The following is a 27306-nucleotide window of genomic DNA, read 5'->3' on the forward strand; positions in this document are numbered from 1 at the left end:
TCCTCTGCGCTCACCTTTTATCTACTGACCACTAAAAGGACACTTATACATCACACGGTCCTTTTATCCCAGAAAAAACTTTCCCAATTTAGCAATGGTCACTGTCTCTGAGGAGAGAGCGCCTCAGGTCTGTTATATCAGGTCATATTGGTTTCCTCTGTGCTAACTTGGCCTCTGGCTAATGCTCTGCTCCATGTATGGATTTTCTGTCCTGTATTTCCTCAGCTTGTCTGCCTGTGATGGGTTGTTCAGATCTAACCCTGCTGAACCCCGCTGATTGCAGTGGTATATCTTCATCTTAATGTCTGAGTATAGCAGAAAGCTCTGCCAGCGATAGCTGATGTTTGCCTCGCGATGGATTGGGAGAATTTGCAACAAGGGCATGTGTTGTATGAGTAAATGTATGACTTACGACAAACGTGTGCTGTAGTTCAGTCGAGGAGTGTTGTGTGTAAATTTGTTGGATGGGAATTGTGATGTTCTCACGAGAAACAGTGGCAGAGGTTTTTGAAGATGCAAAAAGACAGCACGATGGTAGCCTTCCTTAAATTCAGCTGTTGCAAACTGTGTTTTTCCCTTTAGGTGAGGATGTTGTTGTGGCTGGTTTTGTTCCTGACAGCCGTCTCCTCGGCTCAACGATCAGAGCCCATGTTCTCAGCTATAACCAAGACCGTATTTCCTCCTGACTACGACAACAACCCCACCCAGCTCAACTACGGCGTGGCCGTCACTGACGTGGACGGTGATGGAGACCTGGAGGTGTTTGTAGCTGGGTGAGAAAGGGGGAGGAATGTTGTGTTAAACAGTGTGTTGTTCTCAAAATGAGTTTTGTTCAACCTAAATCTCTAATGTCTCCTTGCTCTTTTCACAGTGTTGCAAGCACCCACTTTTTAAAATGATGTACAATTAGAGCAGTTAATTAACTGATGAGTGACATCTAACTCTAATTGGAGGCTGAAATAAAAGCGCGCTATAATTTTCCAAGCTAAAGGTAGAAGACAAAGGCAAAAGAGGAGATGTGGTAAGGGTGGCTTGTGGCTCACTCAGCTGATGAAAATGGATGTGATTGGAGCGCCATTTATGGGAACAGTTTGCCAAGCCTGCCTCTATCTAGTTAAGCAGCAATGAATTTGCGAATGCTTAACAGAATATAGATGGACCAAAATGACCCTGCTTAATAAATGTAATTTAGCCAAGACATCCTATTCAGCAGGTATTCTGGACAGGAGGCCATCACAAATCCTTATAGAGTCATTTAATTGTGTTTACCTTCAGTACTTAAGGTGGGACAAATCACGTGAAGCCACTGTGGTCCCTCTTATTTCTAATTTTATCTTATTTACTAATTCAGTCATAACAAGACTGTATGTTCACTTTAACGGTCAGAACGGAGAAGAAGTGTTCTGGTTGTGTTCATGGAGAACCACATCATTTACAGTAAGTAAATTGGCTGAGAAAACATTTTTTCGAGGCTGAATTCTAGATGCACCAGTGCCAATTAAATCTATCATCCTGTTATCACACCAGTGGAGGATGAAGCAACAGCTTGTGGTCAAAATTTAATGTTGATTATATAATTAGGTTCCAAAAACCTTTTAAATATTGTACATGTATGGATATACATTACAAAAGCTTGTGAAAATCTGCTCTATCAACACTTTCACAGGTCAATTCCAGGTTATCGCTATGCAAATAATAAAAAAAAATAATAATAATAAAAACATAAGCTGTTACAATAAATGCAGACTGGTGAGGCACGGAAAAAGGATTTTCTCAGCCAACTCCTTACTGTTAATGATGTGGTCCTCCATGAACACGATTGCCTGGGTCCAGACCTTTGAACCTGGCCACTCCATCAAGTTCATGGATTCTGGTCTGGCATCATGAAATTAAACAACGGTTTCTTGGTTAAAAAGGTGACTAATGGCGTTGTCAAGCTGTGCGCTGGAACCAGTGAGGAGTAATAACAATGGCGAGTGCTATCGACAAGACGGACGCTGATTTCAGTGTCGACTAAAATTACGTTAGATTCAGGCAGATATGCTGGTCTCTAGTGATTGGTTAGGGAAACTGAAATCCTCTTCCCCCACAAGAGGCAATGTCAGACTGAAGATGTGTGTCTGATGTTGGGCAATAAACACAAAGTTTTCTGCCAGATTTCTGACTCACTCAAAAAGTTTTGTCAAGTAATTCTGAGCACCAGTTTAGCATTTTTAGCACTGTTTGAATCAAAGTCTGATGATAGTGGGTAGATTATTTGCTTATGTTGCCAGGCATTGCCTTGAGCATTGCTTTCAGGATTTTTAGGCAGCATCATTAGTTACAACTCATGAAGTGTAGAACAAAAAATGGCACTCCATGATTTAGTCTTCCAAATACTGCTGACAGTCTTATGTAATGAAGACATAACAGTTTGCCATTGGTGCCTGTTGACAGATACAACGGCCCAAACCTGGTGCTGAAGTACGACAAGCAGAGGAAAAGGCTTGTCAACATCGCTGTTGACAACCGTAGCTCCCCGTTCTACGCTTTGAGAGACCGTCAAGGCAATGCCATCGGAGTGACAGCGTGTGACATCGACGGAGACGGTCGGGAGGAGATTTATGTCCTTAACACCAACAACGCCTTCTCAGGTACAGTACATTCTTTTACACACACAGATACAGTGACAAATGTACACACGCTCACACAGGGGTTGCACCTCTTTTCTTGTTCAGAGACAAAGCAGGAGAATCAGTATGCAGATATTAGGCTTATCTCATCAGAGTCTTCGACAGATAACAGATAAGCTTTGTGCTGCTATTAATCAATCTGAGAGCTATAGAGCACACACTGCCAAAACTGCAACACCTCACCTTTATCATTTTTCTAAAAATGATAGAGGTCACTTGCAGCCAAAGCAACCTACTCTTCTGTTTCCAATCACCCACGGTTCTTGTGTTGCATAATACCTCTTTACTCTCTGCGCAATCTTTACCTCTCCTGAACTCTGCGTCTCTCCACATCAAGGTCGGGCTACATATTCTGACAAGCTGTTTAAGTTCCGTAATGGACGCTTTGAGGATCTGCTGAACGATGACATTAACGAACACAGAGATGTAGCCAACCGTATGGCTGGGCGCTCAGTGGCCTGTGTGGACAGAAAGGTACTACATACACACACACACACACACAGAGTAGAGTATATGCAGATCCAAACCACACACACACACACACACACAAACTCCCCAGAGTGTCTTCTGTGTACATGCATGGGTGCTTCTGTTTGTTTACCAGTGATAACTCATGCCCTGCCTACGCCGCCCTTCTCAGCATGTGCTATGACAGTTCATTTGGGGGAATGGTGTGCCATTTTCTCTCTTCTGTCCATCGCACCAGTGTAATTACAGAAGCCAGGGCTCGTTTGTTTTATAGAACATCGTATGAGGGGAGGAGTGATGACTGCACACTACTGCTTTCTGCCCATAGCATTTTCTCTCTTTCTCTCAGTCCCATTGCCATTGTTTCCTTACCTCTTTCCACCTCCTTTACTCCCTTTTTCTCTCTCTCTGACTGACACGCTTGCACTCTTTCTTTGTCTCTTATCTCACACACACATGCATACAGTTCTCATTTCCAATCAGGGGACAGGATAAAGAAAGAAATAGTGGGAAGAGGACAATAGAGATTACAATAGATTTTTTTAACCACAGTCCCATCTCACTGAGCACTGATAGGTTGTGCAGCTGCCAAACCGATTGGAAAGATATCTGCTTTTAATGGCATAATTCTTTTAGAGGTAGCCAAACCCCTGATGTGTGTTTCTCCGTGTTAGTTCCAGCAAACTTACACACAGAGAGAATACATATTCCTATTGCTGAACAAGTTTTGTTAGAACAGATCCGGAACAGTAGCAGAGGTTTGCACAGGCCAAAAGCAAAACATGTTGTATAGTCAACTGGGTAGCTATTGTTTTTGGCCTTGTTTAATCATAAATTAAGTGTTATCATTCAGAAAAAAGAGGGACAATTAGTCATCCAATTGTTTCCAATCTCTTCCAGTCTCCTTGAAAGTGGAGCCCCATCATTAGTCTTTTACAAACTGATGAAGGTGACATATTGAGGGGTCTCGCATTGAACTGATGGATTGGTTCACTTTGCACTGGCAAGCAAGACAGAGCTCCTGAAAATAAGTGGGTTTTAAAAGCCAGAATAACTGAAAAAATGTTTGATTAAAAAGCACAATACACATTAAATAAATATACCAAAGTGTAAATGTTACATTACAGGTGGTAGCTTATTCAGGCTTCTCAGTGACAGAAGTAAATGGGATGCAGTCACATATACCTGCACCAACATGCACTTTGCAGGCATGCATGTCACACTATTCACAATGCCAATCCCAGTGACAGAAATTAGCCTTGGGTGAAGATTTATTGAAAAATCATTGACTTTTAAGTTTGTTAAGTAACTGCCAGTGGCCTTCAGGTCTTTCATTGTAGTTCATTCTCATTTTGTCAAGTTCAGTGTGTGTGTGTGTGTGTGTGTGTGTGTGTGTGTGTGTTCCCACCTCAGCAGGCCATAATGTGACGCTTCATGACATTTACATCAGCTGGACTCATTTGCTTTTCTTGTCTTGTGAAAATATACTAAAGTTAACAGAAATTGTGAAATGGCATGTATGTGTGTGCGTTTGCATATGTGCATGTGTTTATATTGATTGAATTATGTTAGGCCTGGTGGGAAAGCTCATTGGAATCGAGTGTGTAGTCTATTAGTGTGGTTCCGTCTGTGAGTTTGTGTCTGCAGGGACTCTGACTGATAATGGAGTGTGAAATTAATCTCCAAAGGGAGCCAGTGGAAGGAGTAGGGAGGAGGCTGAGGAAAACAGGGTAAAGGGTAGGAAATGGGGTAAAGGGAGATAAAGGGGAAACAAAAGGTTCGAGAATGTATGTTAAATGATATGATAGATAGAAAAATAATTTAAAAAACATGGTTCAAGGATAAGTCTGGCTTTACAAATAACCTATTACATTTTTTTTAGTTAGCTAAAAACTACTGTGCCCAGCTTTTTAGGAAATTATTTGGCTTTTTATTAAAGTGGCTATAATCAATTGTTTTAGAATAACAATGTATCAAATGACAAAGTAAAATAGGCGAAGTGATGAATCTACAGATGATTATCACCTGAATCTGCAGCTCTGCTCAGCTTTACAGAGCTTTATAGTGAGTTTCAGCTCATTGGTTAGCTGTCAAATTTACTGTTTTGTTTCAGTCTCACCGCTCTCATACTGTCATTTTTCAGCTGCAGCAGGCAGCTGTCTTCAGTGAAAAAGCTCCAAACATCCACTGTACACTATCTGCTCAGCACCAAACAGCAGACACAGCTAGAAACTAGCTGGTGAACATAATGGAGCTAAAATAGAGTGAATATTGGACTGACATTCACCAGGTGACCAGAAACGCAAATAAATGCAAATGTTGCTCTGTAATTACTGGATGAGAAAATAACAAGTTCGCTTTATCAACTTAAAAAGTGGTGCAATGTCAGTGTTGTGCTCACAACTTGTTTCTCCCAAGTGGTTATTGCAGGTTAAAATAATTTGTTACTGTTATTTTTGTTTTTTTTAAGATTTACATATTTGGGAACCACAGACAGGGTTGGAAAGTATTGAGAGACAGACTAACACATTGTCTAACACATTGAAATATCAACAGAAATATAAATTTCACCTAAAATGCTAAATAAAACATCTTTTGTCACTGGTTTCTGAGATTTCTGCCTCCATTCCCATACAAAGGGGGTGAATGAAATTTTGTTGGTGGTGCTGATTGCAATGATGTTTTTTTTTAAAATCAGCAGCAATGTATCTTTCCAGAAACACTGTCCTTGTAACTGTGGTAAAGGAGTTCCGATAAAAAATAAGATGGTGCTGCTGAATAGTTTAAATACTATTTTAAAATGCTTCGAGCATGATTAATTAAATTACATTTACCTCCATTGTACTTGGGTGACAGCAGCAGTTTTCTATAATTTAGATTAACTGACCCTTAAGGAATCTGCTGAATCATTAAATGATTTATCAACTCACATCATGCCAAGTATACTAAATATATAAGTGTATGTAAATGTAAACCATATTTGTTTTTTCCTACAGGGGACAGGACGTTATGCTATCTACATAGCTAACTATGCCAGTGGCAATGTGGGTCCTCATGCTCTCATAGAAATGGATGAGGCAGCAAGTGACCTTTCACAGGGCGTTGTCGCCCTCTCCAACGTGGCAGAGCAGGCCGGAGTCAACAAGTTCACTGGTAGGTATGAAGAAATGATTGTGTGTGTGTGTGATGTAGATCCTCGTCCAGCAATACTGGACCTTCAGTCTGATTTACACAGACATCTGCAGAGGAGCATGTGCTTGTTGTCCCCATATAGTCTGAAATATAGGACTTCAGTACAGAGAGGGTGCTAGATGTGAGGCGAGCAAGGGAGAGTTGGGAGGGTGCCAGGTGAGAAAAAAAGAAATAGAAAGAGAACATGATGAGTGTAAGTGTGAGAGAAGAACGAGAGTACTGGAGAGAGAGAGAGAAGTATTAGTGGTCCCTTTTGGCCCAGTCAGCTGTTTACTCCAGTCAAAGTCACAGCAAAACGGAGGAGAAGGACGACACATTCATACATCAGACCAGCTCAACGTCCCAGAGATGGCATTTCTAACAGCCTGGTGTGGTTCCCCCAGACTTCTGACCACGTGAACACAAGTATGTGGACGCCACTAGAGCACAGTGTGTTTAATGTGCAACCAGCTCAGTCAAAGTCAGTCCGATCAAAGAGTTACTGTACATGCAGAAGGGAAACAAAGACTAGATTTTTTGCAGGAAGTTGCTGGAGTTAGTACACAGACTGATCACTCCTGCCTCTCCTACTGACTGATTTGTAAGTTTTTAAGTTTTTAAGTTTTAAAATGGGAAGCAACAAGGCAACGTTGTCAAAGTGGCCAGTAAACTCACTGATGAGAAGTAGCCTTCCTCGTCACACATGTTTAGTTGACAAATCACCTAAAAAGCAAAAGCAAAATCCATTTGAGCAATTTCCTATCATCATCTCTTTAAGGAAGATATGGGCTTCTGAAAAATAGGTGTGATGGGTTCAAATTTTTATTTATTACATGTGCAATACATACAGTATACACCATAAACTGCCTCTCACCTAGCTTTATCTCTTTCTCTGCAGTTCTTATCTCTTTGACCATTTTTTGTTTTGTATTGTGTACACTATTATGTCCACCATTTTAATGCCTCCGAATATGTTAAATTTTGGACCTGTCTTTATTGTTTTTTAAGCTGCCTTGACTTGCTGCAAAAGCTCCTGTGAGACAATAAACTTCTGAACTGAACTGAGCAAAGGACTAATTCTCATAAAAGTTGCCATTCAAATGTAACTAAATGAATGACCTTGAAGTTGATTTTTCTACTTCACACATAGCACTGAAATCCATCACCTCACCTCTGCCCACTTCCCTAGCTTGGATCAACATTTCACTTAACCCTGATGGATACCTGCTTTGGTATAGAAGAGGAGACAAAATAAATGCCAAAATGAAGGATTTCACCTTGATGTGTTTCTTTGATAACAGAGACCATCATGAGTAAAAAATGCTGCCTCTATGATACTTTATTGTAACCACTGAAAAGTCCTTGACGCTGATGTCCAGGTAAGTTTTGGAAATGGGAGAAGACTTTTTATTTGAGTATAACAGAATCAATCTTCATCAACTATGGATCTTTTTGCATGCAGGATGTCATCTAAGCCACTGGGGGGGCAGGGCGGGCTTGACCAGAATCGCTGTGAATGATGTACGGTAGATGGCTTTGTCATCAAACTACCGTTAATCAGAGCAGAGGGACAGTCAGTGAAGTTGTATATCTAATGGTTACATATCTCTGGAGAGACATTAGTGGTTTATGGCCATAGGGGGCGAGTGATATTTGTCTGGGCTGATGGAGCAGGCCAATAAATCAGGAGCGAGTACTGACTCACGGCACCGACTCTGCATACAAGGGCAATCAAAGCCCTTTCAACTCCATAATTAGACGCCGCTGGTCTCAGATGAGACACTTTAGCGAAACACTTAGAATGTCATTGGAAAATCCCGGGGTGATATTGAGAGGGTATTGAACAGTCACAAAGATCTTTTCATAAGGAGAAAATTACTCTTAGTTTTTAGTTAATGCAAACGTTTCTCTGCGTGTCACGTCTTTCTGTTGTCTAGGTGTGTTTGTCTGTGTGTAGCACATCAGAGTCAGTGTCTGTGTCAGCAGAAAGACCTGCCCTACTTAGAGGAAATGGCCTGGAAAGACAGTAATGATCTCTCGCTGTTCACTTTTGTCACTGAACTGATCTCTCTCCCTCTTTTCTCTCTGTTGTTTCACCTATCCTGCTTCCCCCTCTTTTTTAACTGCCAAACTCCCTCTTACCACGATGCCTTGTCCTCCGTTTGTGCAGGAGGACGAGGTGTCGTGGTGGGGCCCATTGTTAGTCAAACCCTGTCTGATGTGTTTTGTGACAACGAGTACGGTCCCAACTTCCTGTTCAGGAACAACGGAGATGGAACGTTTACTGATGTGGCGCAGCAGGCTGGTGAGAGGAACATGTACACCTTAACAGATCATAGCCTTGTAGATCAGTTAATTCTCAAGATAACATGCACCAGGCAAGGTAGGCTTTTTTGGTATAATAGACTGTATTATCAAATTCCTTTAGGTGTGGAGGACCCCATGCAGCATGGCAGAGGAGTTGCTCTGGCAGACTTCAACCGTGACGGCAAGACAGATATTGTGTACGGGAACTGGAATGGACCTCATCGCCTGTACATGCAGCTGAATAACCGCAAACAGAAGTTCAAGGTGGGTCCGCATGTACAGTATTTCCTGGGTGTTTAACAACTCTTTATGCACAGAAATGTTACATATAGTTACACAAAAACTTCTTGTATCAGCGTTATCAGCTTCTCTGTATGCTACACAAATTCAGTGTATAACTGTTACATATGTTCACACTCAAAGGTAAGGTACACACTTTTGGTTGTAGACACACAAAATTGATGGAAGTAGTTGTATGTAGAGTGAAAAAGGGAGCTTTCGAAGAAAGTTCAAACTCTTATAACTGCTCTCTTATAACTTCTTATAACTTCACGCCTTGGCCAATCACTGCGGAAATTGATTGTCGGGACTGTGATTGTTGGTTGTGGAAACTTACAAAAATCATCAGATACAGCCCTCACAGATTTCATGGCCATGAAAAAGCTTTCAGACTTAATTAGACAATCTGACAAGCACTTTGTTTAAAGCATACTGAGGCCTTTATTTTTTTATTAAATATTTAAAATAAAAAATTACAAAATATGTATGTTGAATGCATACCCTTTAGTAGTATCCATTTAGGTATGTGCCAATAGTTTTGGTTTGGACTACTTCTTTGGTGGAAAGTAATTCCAATGAAAACTGTTCCAGGCCTGTGAATAATCCAGAGTAACCAGCACCCGCTGATAATCTACAGCGTCGAATGATTCCCCCATCAGATTGTCAGACACGGCTAATATTGAGAATTTCTGAGTGGGGTTGTGGTTTTTGCTTCTTCTTTCTCCGCAGAATCAATGACTAATGAACAAGCAGCTAAAAGACAGCAAATCTTACCCAGTAACTCTGAATCACAGGCTAGGTCAGTGCCAGCCCACTTTGGGATTGAGTGGGATTTAAAGACAGACTGTGATTTATTGAATCAAAGACTATAGACTCCTCCTGTGAGACAGCCGGCAGCGTGCATGTGTATTACAGTAAAAAGCGGCAGAGACAGAGATGGGCTCTGTTGTGTGTAAATCTGTGGAGGTTTCATGCTCGGTGATCTATCTGTTAGCACCTGCGGCTGCATCTTTTACCAAAGAGATAAATGTCACAGGAGACATCTTTATAGGGGTCAAATAAGGGGTTAATGTGTGATGCTTAGCCTATACACAATTCCATCAGCGTGAAACACACAAACACAGACACACACACACACACACACAATAGGCTCTGATACAGGCACAAACACACAGAAGGCAAATTGAATTAGCTAGCCGATGTTTTTTTAAACCAAGATTGTTAAATCACAAGCCCACAACACATTTAAGACCCCTTTCCTCCACACAAGCTGACACCCCTTCTAGCTGTGTTGACCTTTGGCATGCATAATGAAGTTGTTGCATCACTCCAGTAAACCGCTAATTAAATTAGGTTGAAACAGCAGCTTGCCTGGGTGGTGGAAAGTGCCGATTAGGCCTGTTTGTGCTTTAATTAAAATCAAGGTTTTCCTTGCAATAGGTTTAACGCGCACGTACACACACGCACACACACACGCACATACACACATTCTTCTAAATTTCTCCTGTCTATTCCCGTAAATGTCTCATGTTTCTGTGCTGCATATTTGTTTTGGTGAGACTCCCTTTCATCCACCTAGTAATATAGTCTAGAGTAATATAGGGCTGTCCCTTCCTCCCTCATGGCCTCAGTTGGCCATCCTCTCTCCTTTACCTGAGAAGCAGAAGGTCACTGTGAGCTCCCTCCCCATCCCACCAGCTTTATGAGCCTTATAATTAAAACAGGAAGTAAATACTGAAGGGAGTGAAGGACTGCTCTATAACTCTTCCCCAACTTATCACCGTATCACTGAAGCGGGGAGATATCCGTTACTTTCTCGCACAAAAACTCCAATGCTGAGGAGACTTTTTTTAGGCAGGAGAGCCACAGTCTACTTTTCTGATGCCAGAGGATGTAAAAAGGGCCTTCGTTCTCAGATGACACTCATAGCCAGGGTGACTTACAGAGAATGAGTGAGTAGATGACAGATCAGTGTCTTCCTCAAGGACTGGACAATGATTAATGATGTTGTGACTTGTGACCTTTAGGTTATGGTCTATCTAGCCACTGGTTCAGCTTGCACCACCCGTCCACATGTTGGAATTTTTTGTCATTGACTACATCACCTGCTGATACTCTGTTCTTACACTGCGCTTTTCAGAGTTCACTTGGTAATCAAACTGCATCTTTTTCTGTAGATTTTTTGCAACAATGTAGTGTCGTTGGGCAAGACACTTAACTACTCTGCGGAGTTGACCAAGACACAGAAAAACTTTCTGTATCAAGCTCATCCTTCCATTAAAGACAAAGCTAATTTTAGAACATTTTATTTCATTTCAGAATATGCTGCTGCTATCATGATATAGAGTAACAAGGATATTTACTGTATATTTATATAAGTGTTGGATTATTACTAAATAACCCCAAATAAACTTAGATATTTCCCCTAAAAAACAAATAGAACAGCTTTCATAAAAAAAACTAAACAGAATTATAGGTGTGAAATACATGAACCGTGAACATGGCATTAAAAAACATTTTGTGTATTAATATAACTGCAGTACAGGTCAAGTCTGTGAGCATAATTTGAGTATAATTGATTCCATGTGTGCTGGGATCGCTGCGTCTGAATTTTGTAATTTGCTTTTTCTTTTTTTTCTTTATTTTCATTTGTTTATTTGTTTTATTTGTCAGTCAAAATACATTAACCTAATTAATTAACTAAATCTAATTAACACGAAAAGATGTTTTGTACCAGAGTTAGCAAACGCTAATTTCCATCTGCAGTCCCCGGGCAGGTGCAAACAATATTGAAACATTACATTACAAATAACACTATCAAATACATATATAAACTCCCCCTAACAAATTTAAAAAAAAAAAATGTTCCGTATCTGTATTGCTTCTGTACATGTATACGTGTGTGTGTGTGTTTATTTCACCTATGCTTTTTTTCTCAGGACATAGCATCCCAGAAGTTTTCCATGCCATCCCCAGTTCGCACCGTTATCGCTGCAGACTTTGACAATGACAACGAGCTAGAGGTCTTCTTCAATAATATCGCCTACAGGGGCCCCTCCGCAAACAGGCTTTTTAGGTACACATACACACACACGCACACACACAAATACATACACACATGTTGTACAAGTCTCATAGTAAGCTTTAATAGCACTTTGGTGATGAGCTTAATGGACTACTCTTGTGTCTTGATTTAATATTCTAAAACAGGACTTGGAAGCTGAGAAGAATTTAAATTTCCCAACCAAGGATACTTATCTAGTCTGGCATCCCACCTCCTCCTCCACACATGAATGAATCTTTCATTAAGACAGTTTTAGGTCTCTTTTTGGCTCACTGTTTGGCTTCCTCTCTAGATAATATTAATGACCTCAGTTCTCAAAATGCAATACATGATACATATCAACCGTTAGGACTTAATAGTAAAATAACCCAATCCTGTCTGACCAAAAAATCTGATCTGGCATATTTTTCTGAAAAGGATGCAGAAGTCATGATACACATTGACATGAGCTGGTGGATCAATTCATACTGAATATCAGTAATCACTGTAAGCCCCAGAGATTTCCGGGTTCAGAATATTCGTGCACGCCAGGTCACTGGAGAATAATTTGTTTTTCTGCACATGATGATGGTCTGACAGGGGTCACTGCTCCACAGCCTGTGGCTCTGCCGTTGTCTTAGTATGAAGATGAATCAGCTAATTTAACTCTGCTGTCTGGCACTGAAAAAAATAAGCTCAAATTATTGAGCCCAAGCTAATTAATTCAATACAACTAATCAATATTTAGCTGAGCTGAGGGGTTTAACAGCCAGGATCAGCACATTAGTGCTCTGTGAAATTAAATTATACCTTAAGGAAACTTGGATATGGAAATGCTTTGTCACTGTAGGTACATGGTAGCTGGTGATGTGCATGACTTCCTCTAAACAACGTCTTCCTGTAGACGTTCAAATAAAGTCAAGTTTATTATTATTATTAATGTTTTACAGTGATTTGATGGGTTATTTCTGTGGTGTTGATTTGATAGGGTGAGCAGGAGAGAGCATGGAGACCCCCAGATAGAAGAGTTGAATGTTGGGGAAGCATCAGAGCCTGAAGGGCGAGGAACCGGTGAGTGCTGCAGAACAGACAGCTGTCTCACAACTCAGCTTTAATGACGATAAGCATCTGCTATTCCAACTTCTTACCATTAGGTGGCATCAGAACTCCACTAAGGATCTTAGCTTGCTTGATAAAAGAAAAAAAGACTTGTTCCACATAATTAGCTTTATAACTGTCTACTGTGATCTCTTTCTACTGTGATGGATCTCTAGGAGCTGTGGCCACAGACTTTGACGGCGATGGGCGTCTCGAACTGCTGGTGTCCCATGGTGAAAGTGCAGCACAGCCACTCTCTATCTACAAAGTCATCCAGGTGAGCTTTTTGTGTGACATAAAAGCCTCAAAGTTTCAAACACTCAGTAGGTAGTGGAATATCATCTTAACCCAAACACTCACTTTTCTCATTATGTCTCAGGGCACCACTAACTCCTGGCTGCGAGTGATTCCCCGGACCAAGTTTGGTGCTTTCGCCAGAGGAGCTAAAGTGGTGGTGTACACTAAAAAGAGCGGCCCCCACACACGGATCATTGATGGTGGCTCGGGGTACCTGTGTGAGATGGAGCCCGTCGCCCACTTTGGCCTTGGTAAGTTTTGATTTCAACAGTTAAAGGAAACAAAGATGTTGCAGGGATTGAACCTGTAGCCTCTTAGCTAACTGGAAGTGCTCTCTGCTGGGGCCTGCAACTAATGCTTACATAATTAGGAATTATTATTTATTTTTCAGATGAATTAAAAGATCCATATACATTTCTCAGAGCTGAAAGTGGTGTCTTCATATTGCATGTTTTCTTTGGCCCATAGCCTAAAACCCAATGATATTTACTTTATAAGAATATAAAAGCAGAAACTTCTCAAATTTGTGTCACTGCAACCAGCAAAGGTTTGGCATTTTTGCTTGATAACAGACTTGATGATTTAGTCTCTGTTGATTAATCCCTGTCAGCACTACTCTTTGCTACAGCTGGGTAAGGAATAAACAGACAGAGAAACAGAGTTACAGAGAGTAGCAATGAGATGGAAAATGAATGCTCCATGTGGAAAGTATTGTTTTAATACCTCCAACCAGATTAGACACCCATGGGAGACTAAGTTTTCTGTAGGAGGGAGCTGGGTAGATAAAGTGGGGAGAGACGGGGGACAGGTGCTCCAGCTGGAAGCTGGCCTGGTTTGTGAGGACTAGCTCCATGTCTCCCTCTGTCCCCATAGGACTGTCAGCTAGTGGTCATCCAGGCTTGGTAGCTCACCTACTGCTGCTCCCTGGCGCTGCTCACTGAGCCGTTTCTGTATCAGGACTGTCCAGGCACAGATCAACTCCGGAGGCATTTAATTTTAATGCCTGATTACTCATAACCCACTATAATTCACACACAAACTTGCCAGGGCAGAAGAGACCCCCACACTTGCAAAAGTGTAGACATACACTCCTCGCCACTAAATGAGGGGGTGTCATGTGGGTGAAGAACAGGTGATATATTATTTGGCTCTCAGGCAGCACACCTGCTGAGTAGATCACTGTCTGGCAAGGTACCTCAAGATCTGTTCACATTAGAAATGCCAATTTAATTAAGGGCTGCAGAGGCCCTCTGGAGAGGGGCTTTCTTTAGGCCTGATTAAAATAGTTAATGGTGTCTGTGTCAGCAAAAAAGGAGTGAAAGCTTTATGAGACAACCCGTGGTGACCTACAGTATGCAATGAACTATATGAGCCCTCAAGAATCACTAAAGGACATTTGAAATGCTTCCCCGTGTGTGTTGTGTTTGTGCTGTGTGTCTGACCAGGTAAGGATGTGGCCACCAATGTTGAGGTGTACTGGCCAGATGGTCGTTCAGCAGCCCGACCCCTGGAGCCTTCAGACGTTAACTCAGTGCTAGAGATTCACTATCCAAGAGATGAAGAGGAAGTTACTCCTACTGTGGAAATAGAGGTACAGCAATGTTTGTATGGCTTTGCAGAATGAGTTTAACCTGTGTATGTGCAGAATGTTTGGAGCATTGCACTGAGATGAAGAGATATAGACTGAAGCCGGATTACCAACTGGGCAAAGCAGGCAACATGCAGAGGCCCCAAATACTCCAGGCTTACTGTGTGTTGCCTGGTCTAGTTTTAAGACTTTGATTATTTACGTTTTGTGAATATTGCATATCTACAAATCTACAGCATGTGATTCACATAATTTCCATACTCACCAAACCATTCAGTGATCCCTCGTGCCCAATGGATGAGAGCATTTCTGGAAGGGAGCACTCTCATCGGGATAGAAATGTATAGATAGAAATGCATCTGCAGTAGTTGTTCTCAATTTTTCCTTTCCTTTTTTGCCATCTGTCTGTACAACCACATTAAACAGTCAGTGGTTTTAAAGTATTTTTCATTTAAAAACATTCTTGTTCTTGTTCTTCTAATTAGACTGACTGTGTCTTACAGTGCGGTCATGGGTTTGCTCTGAATGAGAATGGCCGTTGCACAGGTAAGCAGCAAAAATGTATCTGTTATCCACTCTATGCTTGTGTCCTTGTTTAAAAGAGACAAAATGTATCTTTCCTCCCCCCCCCCTCCCCCTCCCTCAGATGAAGATGAGTGTACCCAGTTTCCCTATGTGTGCCCCTCTGACCGCCCTGTTTGCACAAACACCTATGGCAGCTATAAGTGCCGCGCCAAGAGGAGATGCAACCAGGGTTTTGAGCCCAATGATGATGGGTCAGCCTGTGTGGGTGAGTGGTCCTGGCAGAGTCAGAGACTTAGCTGGATTACCAAGATCAGGAGAACAAAGGAAGCACTGCCAGAGAACGAGATGCAATAAGCTGCCTTAATTACTCTGGTTTTGAGTAAAGGCTTTGAGGTGCTAACATTCCTCTGGCTGTGTCCCCTCTCTACACCCCACTGTCTTGCATGACTAACTCCCCCATGTGAATGAGCTCTCTTTCAGTCATAAAGATGCAGATGTTGGCCAACTTTTCCCTGTCCTCTGTATCGCCTCTTTCTCTGCAGCCCAGGTGGCTTACTTTGGGGGAACGCGGTCTTCTGGGGAACGCAAGTGGTCGAGCCTTTCTTTCTGGCTGCTCTCCGTCTCTGTGCTACCACTCATCTCCAACCATCTCCAGGCAGCACTACTGTAGCTGTCACTGTCTTCTCCCCTTGCTGACTCTCTCCGCTGCTAAATGGGGATGTACAGAAACTGTCAGAGCAGACTTTTCACTGAAACATCTTCTCCTCCTTTTCCTCCGTGGATCTCTGCTATCTTTTTCCATCAGTTATCTACAGTCTTGCCCCCTCCTCAACGCTGCTATGTTGTCACCTCTTGGCTCCCGGCCCCCTCTGCACTATAAAGAAACACATAGGGAGCATGCTCGCTGGGAGCTACGGGGTTCAGAACTGTGTCACACCCGCAGAGCCCTCACGTCATCACCTGGCACTTATCTTAGCGGGACCTGAACTGAGGCCAAGTCAATAAGTGGAGCTGCAGCATATAAACCACTGCATATACATCTACTGGCTCCACAGACCACATTCATTAGAGACACGCTGAGGCCCCATCTGTATATCTGCAATGCCGCTATGTTAATCCTTACAATGTCACTCTCATTCTTATTATGGGTTTTTACTGGGATGCTGAGGAACACCAGGTCTCTGAGCTTTAGGTTTTGTGTGTGTGTGCGTTCGTGCGTGTGTACTGCGTCCAGAGAGACCATCGGGTAGAGGAACATATGCCAGACCATCTGTCTCTGATGGTAGGTTACATTTTGTTACCTAGAATAATACAACAGCACAATGGAGAACAGAAACACGTGTGTGTGTGTGTGTGTGTGTGTGTGTGTGTGTGTGTGTGTGTGTGTGAGCTCAAGAATAGGCAGGAGCAAATTAAATTAATTAGAAGTTATAAAGTTGTATTTCTTTAATGATCATCCGCTTATAATACTTCCTGCTAATGTCAATCTGTAACTTAGTACTGATTGCTTATTTTCCCATTTAAATCAAAATCATGGGCAGGTCACAGGAACAGGAAGAAGATGTGGATTTTTGCGGTCCATGATAAAGAAGTAAACAAAACTGCATTAAAATCTACAAATTTAAAGTGTACTTGAATCCATAATAATTAAATTTATTGAATTTTAAATCATTTGCCACATAATCTAAAACTTTAAAGGATAAGGCCGATATTTTTGTTATTGTCAACTAATCGCATGAAAAAAAATCAATGATGCGTCTGTTAATATACAAATATATACAAATATATTCACAAATATATAGTTTCTTTAAATAAAAAAATGAAATTCTTATGAAATTAATTCCTAAAACAGAGAGGAATTGTGGATTTTAGCAAATGTTACTTAAACAGGAATAAATTGTGTGGCGGTCTGTGGCACAGAGGAATAAGGTCTATCAAGCTTTGGATGCGCAGGCAATAACAAATAAAAGGTCTTTTTAGTAGTAGGGCTTTTTTTTTTTGGTCTTTTTAAGGAATTTGCTGACAGTAAGAAAAATCTAAAATATCACCAGACCTATCCTTTAAGTTGTGAATATTAAAGAACATCCAGTCACATTATTTAATGTTAATATAACTTGACCTTTCTTCCTATTTAAATTAAATAAAGTTCAAGGAACAAAGACACAATGGCAAACAGACGACAGTGCAGATATTGATTTACTGAAGTAAACAAAAAATCCCCCCATTACTGTAATGTGTATGAGGTGATTTTCTTGTTTGTTACTTTGTAGCTTCACACAGTTTTCATTGTGAAGCCCTTGATATGGTGCAGTAAAATGCATTAAGTGCATGGAACCCTTCATTTTTAATAATTTAACACTTGTTACCACATACTAAACTACAAAATATTTTGGCAGAAAAGATGAAAAAAGTGAAAACATTGTCCTCCACAAGATGATGACTGACAGATTTTTGCTCCCACATTATTCTGCAGGGAGAGCATCAGTTCTCCTCTCAGCACTCCCAGTGCAGAAACTATTAACACAACTCCTATCTTTTCCAGTTTTAGCTCACAATTACCGTCACAGCAAGGGATAGATTCATCATCAAGTGTTGGCCTGTACAGTCCTCCTGGGTTGTGTGTGTGTGTAGGTGTGTGTGTGTGTGTGTGTGTGTGTGTGTGTGTGTGTGATTCATGTATTCCTCCCTATTCACTTGCTGAGGCAAGTGTTGTATATTTTGGACATTTTTAGCCCAAAACCTCACACATTCCATTTAAGATACAGCACCGAACTCGAGCCCTTGACACCAGTCCCTGAGCCAGCTAATGAGTTGGACCCAAACCACAGATGCCACCTGTAAATATCAAACATTTCAGCTGAGATTTAGAGACTGAACTTTTTAATAAAACTAAGAGGCATCGGAGCATGAAAAACTAATAAACAAATGATGATGGATGTGTTAGAGCAATTAAAATTACTCACCACGGATCTCGGTTGGATCCACGCTGACGATGTTGTCATGCTCTCTGTGTAAGCCAAAGACTCTGTGGAGTGTGAGAGTTACAGAGGGTTCAGCAAGATCATGTCCACCAATATTTGAAAATGTTTGCTCAGAAATTGTCTCTAACAAATGTTAAAAAAGGTTCAACTGAGGTTGCTGTAAAGATTTTATTAAAAGGACAGAATGGAAACTTTCAGCAGTTTGAATCACACTCTAAGGTCAGACTGTATCACCAAGGACTGATATGTAAGCTCACTGTTTGCATGAACAATAAGTGTTCATCAAAATTTGCACGTTTTAAAAGGACATACAGTTGTTTTTAACCCTAATGCTCACATTCTTATACTTAATCTCCACAAACATAACAATGTAGTGACTTACTGTCAAAGACACGGTTGTGTGAATCCAATTTGTATATTTTTCCTATAAATGTGTTGACACATGCTGTGGAACATCAACTACTTCTGAAGTTTGTAAACAAAGAAAGGGCAGCACTGAAGATTGTTGGCATTTTGACGACTCTTAACTATATGTACATGCAACATGCAACTAAATTTACTGTGTAGAGTATTTACTGTTTCTTCTCTGCCCATTCAAACATGCAGGTGGTCTCTGAAATGACCGTTTTCGCAATTATCCAAGACTCAGTTCAGATAAGAAGCTTATCTGCCCAGTGAAACTGGAGTTTTTTGAAAGTATGAGGTAATGCTGATGAAAATAAATAAAAACACAATATTCACAGTGATGGATTACTTCACTCAACCACTTTAGACATAACTGAACTTAGTATTATACATATTTAGGGATAGTATTTGGGATAGAGTGGAAGTACATGTTATCAGTAATTACAATAACAGAATAGCCTCCACTAAGGACAATGTAAGCTTTAAAAGAAATTAAACTGTGTAATGTATCTGAACAGTGTCATTGAATGATGTCCAATGACTTACAGGAAGGATGTTCTGTGTGTGCGTGCGTGTCTGGCACGGTCACTGCCACGGCATTGTATGCGTCTCAGAGGCTCTGGTTGTGTCTGCTAAAATGAACAACAAGTAGAGAAGACCCTGTGAAAAATAAAACCTGAAACACAATGCTCAATGTGTGCGTTTCAGGGGAGTTTGGACCTGTGTGTGTGTGTGTGTGTGTGTGTGTGTGTGTGTGTGTGTGTGTGCATGCAGCATGTTTGGGCAAGTACTCCATGTGGAAAAATAATCCAAAGGCCTGTTTTTGTGTGATTCAGACCACTAATCACAAAATGTCCCACAAACAGCAGTTGCACAATGAAAACACGCCATGAAGCGAAACAGAAAATTACAGAAAATCAGATATAGAAACATATATAAAGAAAATATTTGTATTGTACGGAAATGACCAGGAAAAAGGTCCGGAAGGGGACAAGATGAAAAAGCTGTATAAATGTGGATGTATACATTGTAGTGGCCTTTTCTTTTCAGCTGCAGCCAGAGAGTATGTATGTTTATTTTGTCTTTAGTTTTCTAAAAAAAACGAGCTTGTCCCTGATGCAAACAATGGAGCAAGCTTTTCAGAGCTTCGTCTGCGGACTAGTGCTGTGTGTAAACTCGTCTCCTCTGCTTTCAGGTCAGTGCAGGGCTAATTCCCTTAAGGGTGCACTGGTGTTTGCTGCAGCCTGTAAAGTAAAACAAATTCTTTATCATCCCTGCTTACAATTGCCCAAACAGACCTCTAGTCATTTGATTTAAATTTATTTCACTAATATTACTGTGTCCGAACACTTAAACAAGTCAGGAACATTACTGATTTAACTTCAACAACCACTTGGGCATGAATGGCATTACACACAACATCTGACTGTTAAATAGGTTGTTGGTTATAATTATTGTTGATAATTTCAAGCTATTTTTTTCAGCATGTCAAGGATAATTAAACATGTTACCAAATGCATTGTCATTCATTCCTTTTCTTTAGCTACAGGGTCACAAGAGACTGGAACAATTCTCAGTATGTATTGGGCATAAGGTATACAGGTAAAAGTTAAAATTAAAATTCTGTTCAGTTTTTGTAACTTGTTTATGTAGTGTTGGCTATCAATTCTGTCAGTTATAATTTCATTGTACTCACTAAAGTAACTGCTGAAACCTGAAAGTATGACAGCATTGCTACAACAAAATCTGACGGGGCAAGAAACATGACTAGTGAGATGATCATACGGGTTGTAAACGAGCTAACAATTTGCTGTACATGTGGTCAGTCTTTATCTGAGCCAGCCTCAGATGGTTCTAAACTAATATATAGCTGTCTTGAGCAGAGATAAAGTTGTATTGGAAGAACTGAGTCTGCTATAATTCTGGATTTCTTGTTTAACTTCAAGTCAGTGTTGCTTTCAGACAAAAATAAGTCACAACACGTCAGTGATAAACTAACACTGTCAAAACATACATTGTCCCTTATTTAGTCTCAGTGGACAATGTTTCAAAGCTCTTCCTCTGTCTACCTGTCATCCCTGCTTCTGTTCAACATTTAAAAGCAGTTAGGAAGGCAGCGACTGACACAGCACCATTTATTCGACTTTAGCAACAGATCTAAGACGGCACACAATAACCTCGGTCTCACAATTAACCAAGTTGATCAGAAGTGACACTTTAACTGGAACCACACGTTTCCAGCCCCGGATGCTTAACGCTGTGTTTTTATGTAGCGTTCTGGGCTGAACTTAGGGGAGGTCCAGCGGCAAACACAACACAAGGGCTGTCAATCACGCTGATGTTAAATAAACTGAGCGGATATTCACGCCAAAGCCAACAGACATGGCATCGGTGTGGTGGGGGAAAATCGATTTAAAGGAGAGTCTCCAGAATCGGGCTAAGCACAATAAATCAAGTGTGGCCAAAACACAGAGAGGCAAATCCTGCCGTTTCCACCATGTTTTACATCGTTGTCTCTGCAAAGAGTGTCTTAGCACTGTAGCTTTCAAAGCAGAATTTCAAAATAAATGTTAAAAATCAGATACAACATCCACACATGTTCAAAAAACAACATGCCAAAGGGGTCCGTGTGTGGGTGATGTTTGTGTGCAGAATGTCTGTGTTTTGAAGGGAGCAGCAGCACTGGATCTTTCTGTTTGTTGCATCACAGCAGTTTAACGTACCATCATAACCCACCGTGATCTTGAATTTAGGCAGATGCGGATAAATGTTTGGTGGGCCTGAGTGAGCACAAAGCGAGTTTTGATACCTCATGAGACACTATGGTAGACTGCCAGAGTTAACAAATGATCTACTGAATTCCTGTTGTTGGGCTGGTTTTTGTTCAGGGAGCTAAATTAAATATGTGTTTGCATGTGATTCCAGTCAGATGAGTGTCAAGTGCAGAATATAGGAGTGAACATCTCTAATGTCACCACAGGCTTGACTTTTCTCTGATGCCAAAAGCTGCTCCTGTGGGGCTCCATGTCTGACATGCAAGCACACAATTGTAAACTTCATTATAATGACTGCTCTGCATTTGCCAGGCACCGCTGCCAGTCAAAATATTTTTGGAACACAGAGGCAGCGGTGGGATACTGATTTTCTGTCATTTGTAGGAATAAACATTTTAACCAATCAATACAAGAAAGTGACTTTTTTCCCCTTCTGGCTGCCTGTGACTCAGACAGAAAAGGAAAAGCAGGCCACTTTTTTTGCTGTTTACAGAATAAGGAATGAAAGAACAGGAAGGGTGTGGAGGAAGCAGAACGGACAGAGAAAGTGTCATGCAGCCAAAGACCGAGGAATTTTAAAACTTGGAAACTTGAAACAATTGCAGCAACAACCTGTAGCAGGAGATGGAGGGAAAAAGAGATTTTAAGGAACAAAGGAGGTCTGTGTAGAGGGAGAGAGTGGCTTGTTAGCGTGAGAGTGACCTTTCCCCACAGGTGTTGAGATGTTTCTTCACTCCTCTGCTGTCTTTGAGAAAATATCAGCACACTCTCACCGCTCCTCCCCCGTCTCCACTCTTGTGATCTTCACTAAGCCTCAATATCTGCCAGAACGTTATCGCTCATTTTTGGCCTTATGAGCAGGCTATGATGGATCTACTGTACACCTCTTATGCACACATGCTCACACAAGGATGCAAAAACAAGTCGGTGCTGCAAAAAATGTTCAATAAAAAAAAGTTGGTCTGGAACTTGTAGAGGATGTACTCCCTACATTAAATGATTTATTTGCCACATGGGGGCAGTGCACAAGCTGCAGACAAACACAAATATTAGGTGCGTTTGACTTCATGTGGCGCTTCGCAGGGCTGACTTAACGTGATGCATGCTGGACTTAACATTAGGCATGCAAGTGAGAAATTATGTCTGACTTTTGTTAGCGCTGCAAAAAAATGTTGGAACCACCTTTTTGTATTGTTCTAAAGTCAAAGTGAGCTCATGCACTCCACGGGAGATAGAATGTGTCCGACTTGAAGGCGTTGTTTTAATTCTCCACCCTTGCAGTCGACTGCAGCACACATTTGACCATTATGTCAGCGAAAGTCAGCCACATTCATCTTGAACGCACGTATTATCACTTTATGAAGTTGATATGGCAATAGTGTTATCAAACAGTTGCCTAGGAGTGTGGGACTTTTACATATAAATAAACATCCATTATATTAAAGCCCTTGCCAAATGAGTTCACACAATGCTGATTAACAAGCCTATCACTGCCAGGTAAATCTCTCTGTATTCGCAGGATACCAAAGTTGTTTAATCTGGCGTCTGTGGTGACGGTCCCGAGCTGGCAAACTGGTTGTGGTATGTTTCATGCCAACCAGCAATGACTGGTTTGCCAGAACAGAAGAGGAAGCAACTGCAGCAACTGCAGCAACTCAGTATTGCAAATATCAACAGTGTTGTGTAATTATTCTCACTGTCACAAGGGGGAGACCAAACTTCTGCACTGAAGTGTCCAACACCTCCTTTTAACTCTGTTTTGGTCTCCTGAGGTCCAACTCCCAGGGAAATATGTGTCTCTTTAGTTGCTAAATGCTCCACTACATTCACTAGCTGTTGTTAACTCTGTCTGTTTGCTGTTCTTACAGCACAGGGTTTCAAACTGTGAGGCTTGCGAGGGGTGAAGAGAAGGGCATCGCAGGAGAGATTTGAGGCATGGGTAAGGAATCTCTGAGTCATAACTTAGGCAGAGCAATCATTATTGCCTCATTGCCTGAGAATCATCATGTCTGAACTTTTCTTCCATATCAAAGAATTAAGGAACAGCTGATAGCTAGTTTGGCATACTTTCAATGGCGCCAATTTGCCAAAATGTAAACAAATAGTAAAAACAAAAAACAAAAAAACAACAACATTTTCTTTGAATAATTTCTCACTTTTCAAATATGGAAGAATTCTAAAAAAAAAAATGTAAAGAGAACAGAGTTTCAAAACTCACAGGGTCAATCAGCTTTCATCTTAAGTGACACCATGGTGGCAATAATGTACATTAAGCGGTGAAACAGTTGCACTGTTTGTACTCCAAATGTCACACTCTGCCTGTCTGCCATGCGGTGTTTTGCACTTTTGTGTTTTGTTAGCGTTATTTTGGTCTGTTGGGTTTTGGGGGTCTGTCTTATCTTTCGTCTAGTGTTCGGTAACCCTTGTCATGTCTGTTACCCCAGTGATCCCTCTGCATGTCTGTCTCTGTTTTCCCCTGCTCTCTCTCTCTCTCTCCCTACCTGTGCCTCGTTAGCCTCATGTCTTTCACCTGTGTTGCTCCTGCCCTGCTCGTTAGTCCCTGTGTATATACCTGGTGTTTCTGTCTTGTCTTTGTTGGGTCATTGTTTATTGTCGCCCAGTGTTGCAGTTTGTTCTCGTGTCTCCAGCCTTACTCACCGTGTCTCCCTGTTACCCTGCTCAGTTTTGGATTCTGGTTTTCACCCTTTTGGATTTCTGTTGGACAGACTTTGTTTTTGGATTCTGTCATCAGCCACTCAGTTTGTAAGTGTGCTCGCCTTGTGTTATATTAAAACCCCTTGAACTGTACCTCCTTTGCCTTGCGTCCTGCATTTGGGTTCTCCAACCTGCTCAACCCTGCCTTCACCACCAAACCGTGACACCAAAGGGCAAGTTTATTTGAAAAGACGTTTCAAGAAAATTCTTCATAAATGCAGGTCATAAACTGAAAAGAATGATAAATATTATGTCTAAAAAAACTTTTATTAGCAATAAATTCATGTTGGTCTATTACGCACCAGACTCTTAAGGTGGCTTGCTGTGTACCAGTTATTTTGACCTTTAGTTCCCTAAAATAAAAAAACATCAGTCACAAGGGGGGGGAAAAAACTCATTATTCACATTTTTATGCTCTTTTGGGTTTATTAAAACTTCTGGAGACATTACATTGTCCCCATTCTGACCTTACGAAACAGCTTTGATGAAAAAGGGTAGATTAGTTATGGACAATTATGTATTAGTCACAAACCCTTTACTAAATTCTTTGGTTAGTGGAAGTCAAATTGTTTACAGAAATTGATCCATTTGTGTAGATTCATGTTTTGGTGGTCCTTGATACAAAACTGAAAAACCAAAAACCACGGTCAAACTTTGGTGATCCTTAAGGTAAATTTGAAGAGCATCTAAATTGGAACATGTGAACTAAGTTCCATGTCCGCTGAAGATAGTGTATAGTTATACTGCCTCCTTTAGGGCACTTGGACCAATAGAGTATCTACTGTGCACATAATACACTCTAACTGCTTTTCTCCTACATGTATCATCACATAGTTTAAATGAGTGAATATATATATACTGAAACCCTAAGTTTAAAGCTGACATAATCAATATTTTATTTTAACAATGGGTCAAATGACTAAGTGTATGTGAAAGGGATTACTTGTAGCGACAAAGTCACAGAGAATCTGTGACTGCAGTTCTCCTGATTTTAGCATTTTTCACCTCACTCACAAGTATTTGGGAAACTATTCTGATACATTCTCACTGCTCTCATCAGGGTCATTTCTAGCAGGAGCAGGCAGCTGTAGCCAGCAACTAGCTGGAGAATACTGGAGCATTTAGCATTCAAGTAAACAAATATTTATCTCAGGAGTTAATGGAGATCAAAACAGAGCTCAAAGGAGTGAGAAAACTCAAATGAATGTTGATGTTGGCTCCATGTAAATAAGCATATATTTGCTAACATTTGCCATAATAGCTTAAAAGGTGATACGCTGCCCCCAAGTGGCTAAAATACCTAATTATGTTATTCAGAAGACAGACTTTTTTTCATTTGATTAACAGTAATATGATTTTAAGGCAAAATGACTAAATTTAATTACCTAAAGGTTCATTGTGTAAGTTTTATTGGCATCTAGTGGTGAGGGTTGCGAATTGCAACCAGCGGCTTACAGTGCATTCACAGGCTCCTTGGATGTTCCCATTTTCTGAGTTATGTCATTCAGATTTCAGTGTGTGTGTTCATGTGCTCTTAAGTCAGAATGTGGAATTAACAGGGACACTACAACAAAGATGTGTTGGATTAGCATTACCAGAACATATAAACAACACGCTGACATCTAGTTCACTCTACATGTACAGCAAATTAACTGTTATATGATTATAACAAATTACATGTTTGCAAAATATGTATTATGCAATATGTGATTCCGACACCACATGAATACACAGCTCAGCCCTCCCTTTACAAGCATGCTGGAGAAGCTACAGTGACCGACATGCTCTGTGCTAAATAATTATTGGCCTCAATTTGTCCAAATTTCTCTTTTCTTACTTCTAATAAACCAGTCGACTACTACTAATTCTTATTTGCGTTCTTCATACGTATTCAACATAGTGACGAAACGCATTCAGAAGAGCCGTTTGCCCCCTGCTGCGACCTAACCGTGACTTCTGATGAGTGTGTGTGTGACATGTATATATTAATGTGTATGTAATAAGTAATATTTAGGAGGATGTATTTACAGAAATCCAATTAAGTATACACAACTATCTTTTCAGTGGTGTATAAAGACCTTTAGAATGAGCCATTTCAATATACACCGCAGGTGTAGTACAATTCTGCAGCACACGTTTTTCAGTCTGTAAATTAAAATTAGAGCAATTATGAAATTTTTAACTTACTGAATTTTTTGCTGAAAATACAAATTGCTGTGTACCATCTAAGCCTAATATGTACATCACATTATATTGACAACTGTTCAGTGAGACAAGATTGTGCTGCCCTTTTTCCACCTAGTGACAGCTGTATGTTTAGGACACTGGGAATTTTGGGTTTTAGTTTTAACCCTTTGGGATTGCTGTTGCTAGTCAATTTGGAGTGCTGAAGCTGCAGAGTAGCAGGTCAAGCCAGTGAAGTTAGCAGATCTCTTTTATTTCACACAGAGCTCAGGAAACATATATACTTTAAGTATTTGCATAGTATGTCACTCAGGATGAAAAGCATGTGAAGCAAAATGTGTAATTATGTGTCTATGATTTGCTGAAATATTGATACAGTATCATGGAAAAATGTATAACGACATATTTCTGTATGGATTTATTGGCACACCCCTACTGGTTTATTAGAAGTAAGAAGAGAAATTTGGAAAAAATGAGGGCCGCATGTATTATGTTGTTTTGATGTGTTTAGATTGTATATTTTAATATAATTGATATTTTTACTAAATGTATCTTAATTTTTTAGTGCTATGTACTATGTAATCTTTTTTAGGGTGACTCTTAACATCTGTCTAGGGACTGCAGATGAAAAATAGCCTTTAGGCTAATTCTGGCATATTGACAGAAATGTTTATGAATATGCACTGTCCCTGTAATAAATAAATAAACAAACAAACAAACCACTAGATCCCACTAAAATTTCAGCGGGATCTAGTGGTGGGACAGCCTGTATACCTCTTCCTATATGAAGAAATCGGGT

General features: G+C 40.6%; 1 protein-coding gene across 2 annotated transcripts in view; it reads left to right on the forward strand.

Moving 5' to 3' along the window:
- The first annotated feature begins 539 nt into the window (after positions 1–539).
- The window catches only part of crtac1b (cartilage acidic protein 1b), a 31134-nt gene continuing 4367 nt past the window's right edge, over positions 540–27306 (forward strand). Inside the window, exons 1-14 of one of the 2 annotated variants that reach the window (XM_038737947.1) lie at positions 540–773; positions 2437–2633; positions 3010–3146; positions 6137–6293; positions 8482–8616; positions 8740–8882; positions 11837–11973; positions 12929–13011; positions 13215–13315; positions 13418–13586; positions 14781–14926; positions 15427–15469; positions 15570–15713; positions 15991–17203. In XM_038737947.1, coding sequence (XP_038593875.1) covers positions 589–773; positions 2437–2633; positions 3010–3146; positions 6137–6293; positions 8482–8616; positions 8740–8882; positions 11837–11973; positions 12929–13011; positions 13215–13315; positions 13418–13586; positions 14781–14926; positions 15427–15469; positions 15570–15713; positions 15991–16118 — 1905 coding nt within the window. In that variant the 5' untranslated portion in view covers positions 540–588 and the 3' untranslated portion in view covers positions 16119–17203. Of the gene's footprint in view, positions 774–2436; positions 2634–3009; positions 3147–6136; positions 6294–8481; positions 8617–8739; positions 8883–11836; positions 11974–12928; positions 13012–13214; positions 13316–13417; positions 13587–14780; positions 14927–15426; positions 15470–15569; positions 15714–15990; positions 17204–27306 lie in introns of those variants that run through there. The other variant, XM_038737948.1, reaches the window with a different exon arrangement.

The sequence above is a fragment of the Micropterus salmoides genome, unplaced genomic scaffold (assembly GCF_014851395.1).
Source record: "Micropterus salmoides isolate LMB-PRFRI ecotype aquatic unplaced genomic scaffold, ASM1485139v1 Ms_hic_scaffold_22, whole genome shotgun sequence".
Classification (NCBI taxonomy): Eukaryota; Metazoa; Chordata; class Actinopteri; order Centrarchiformes; family Centrarchidae; genus Micropterus; species Micropterus salmoides.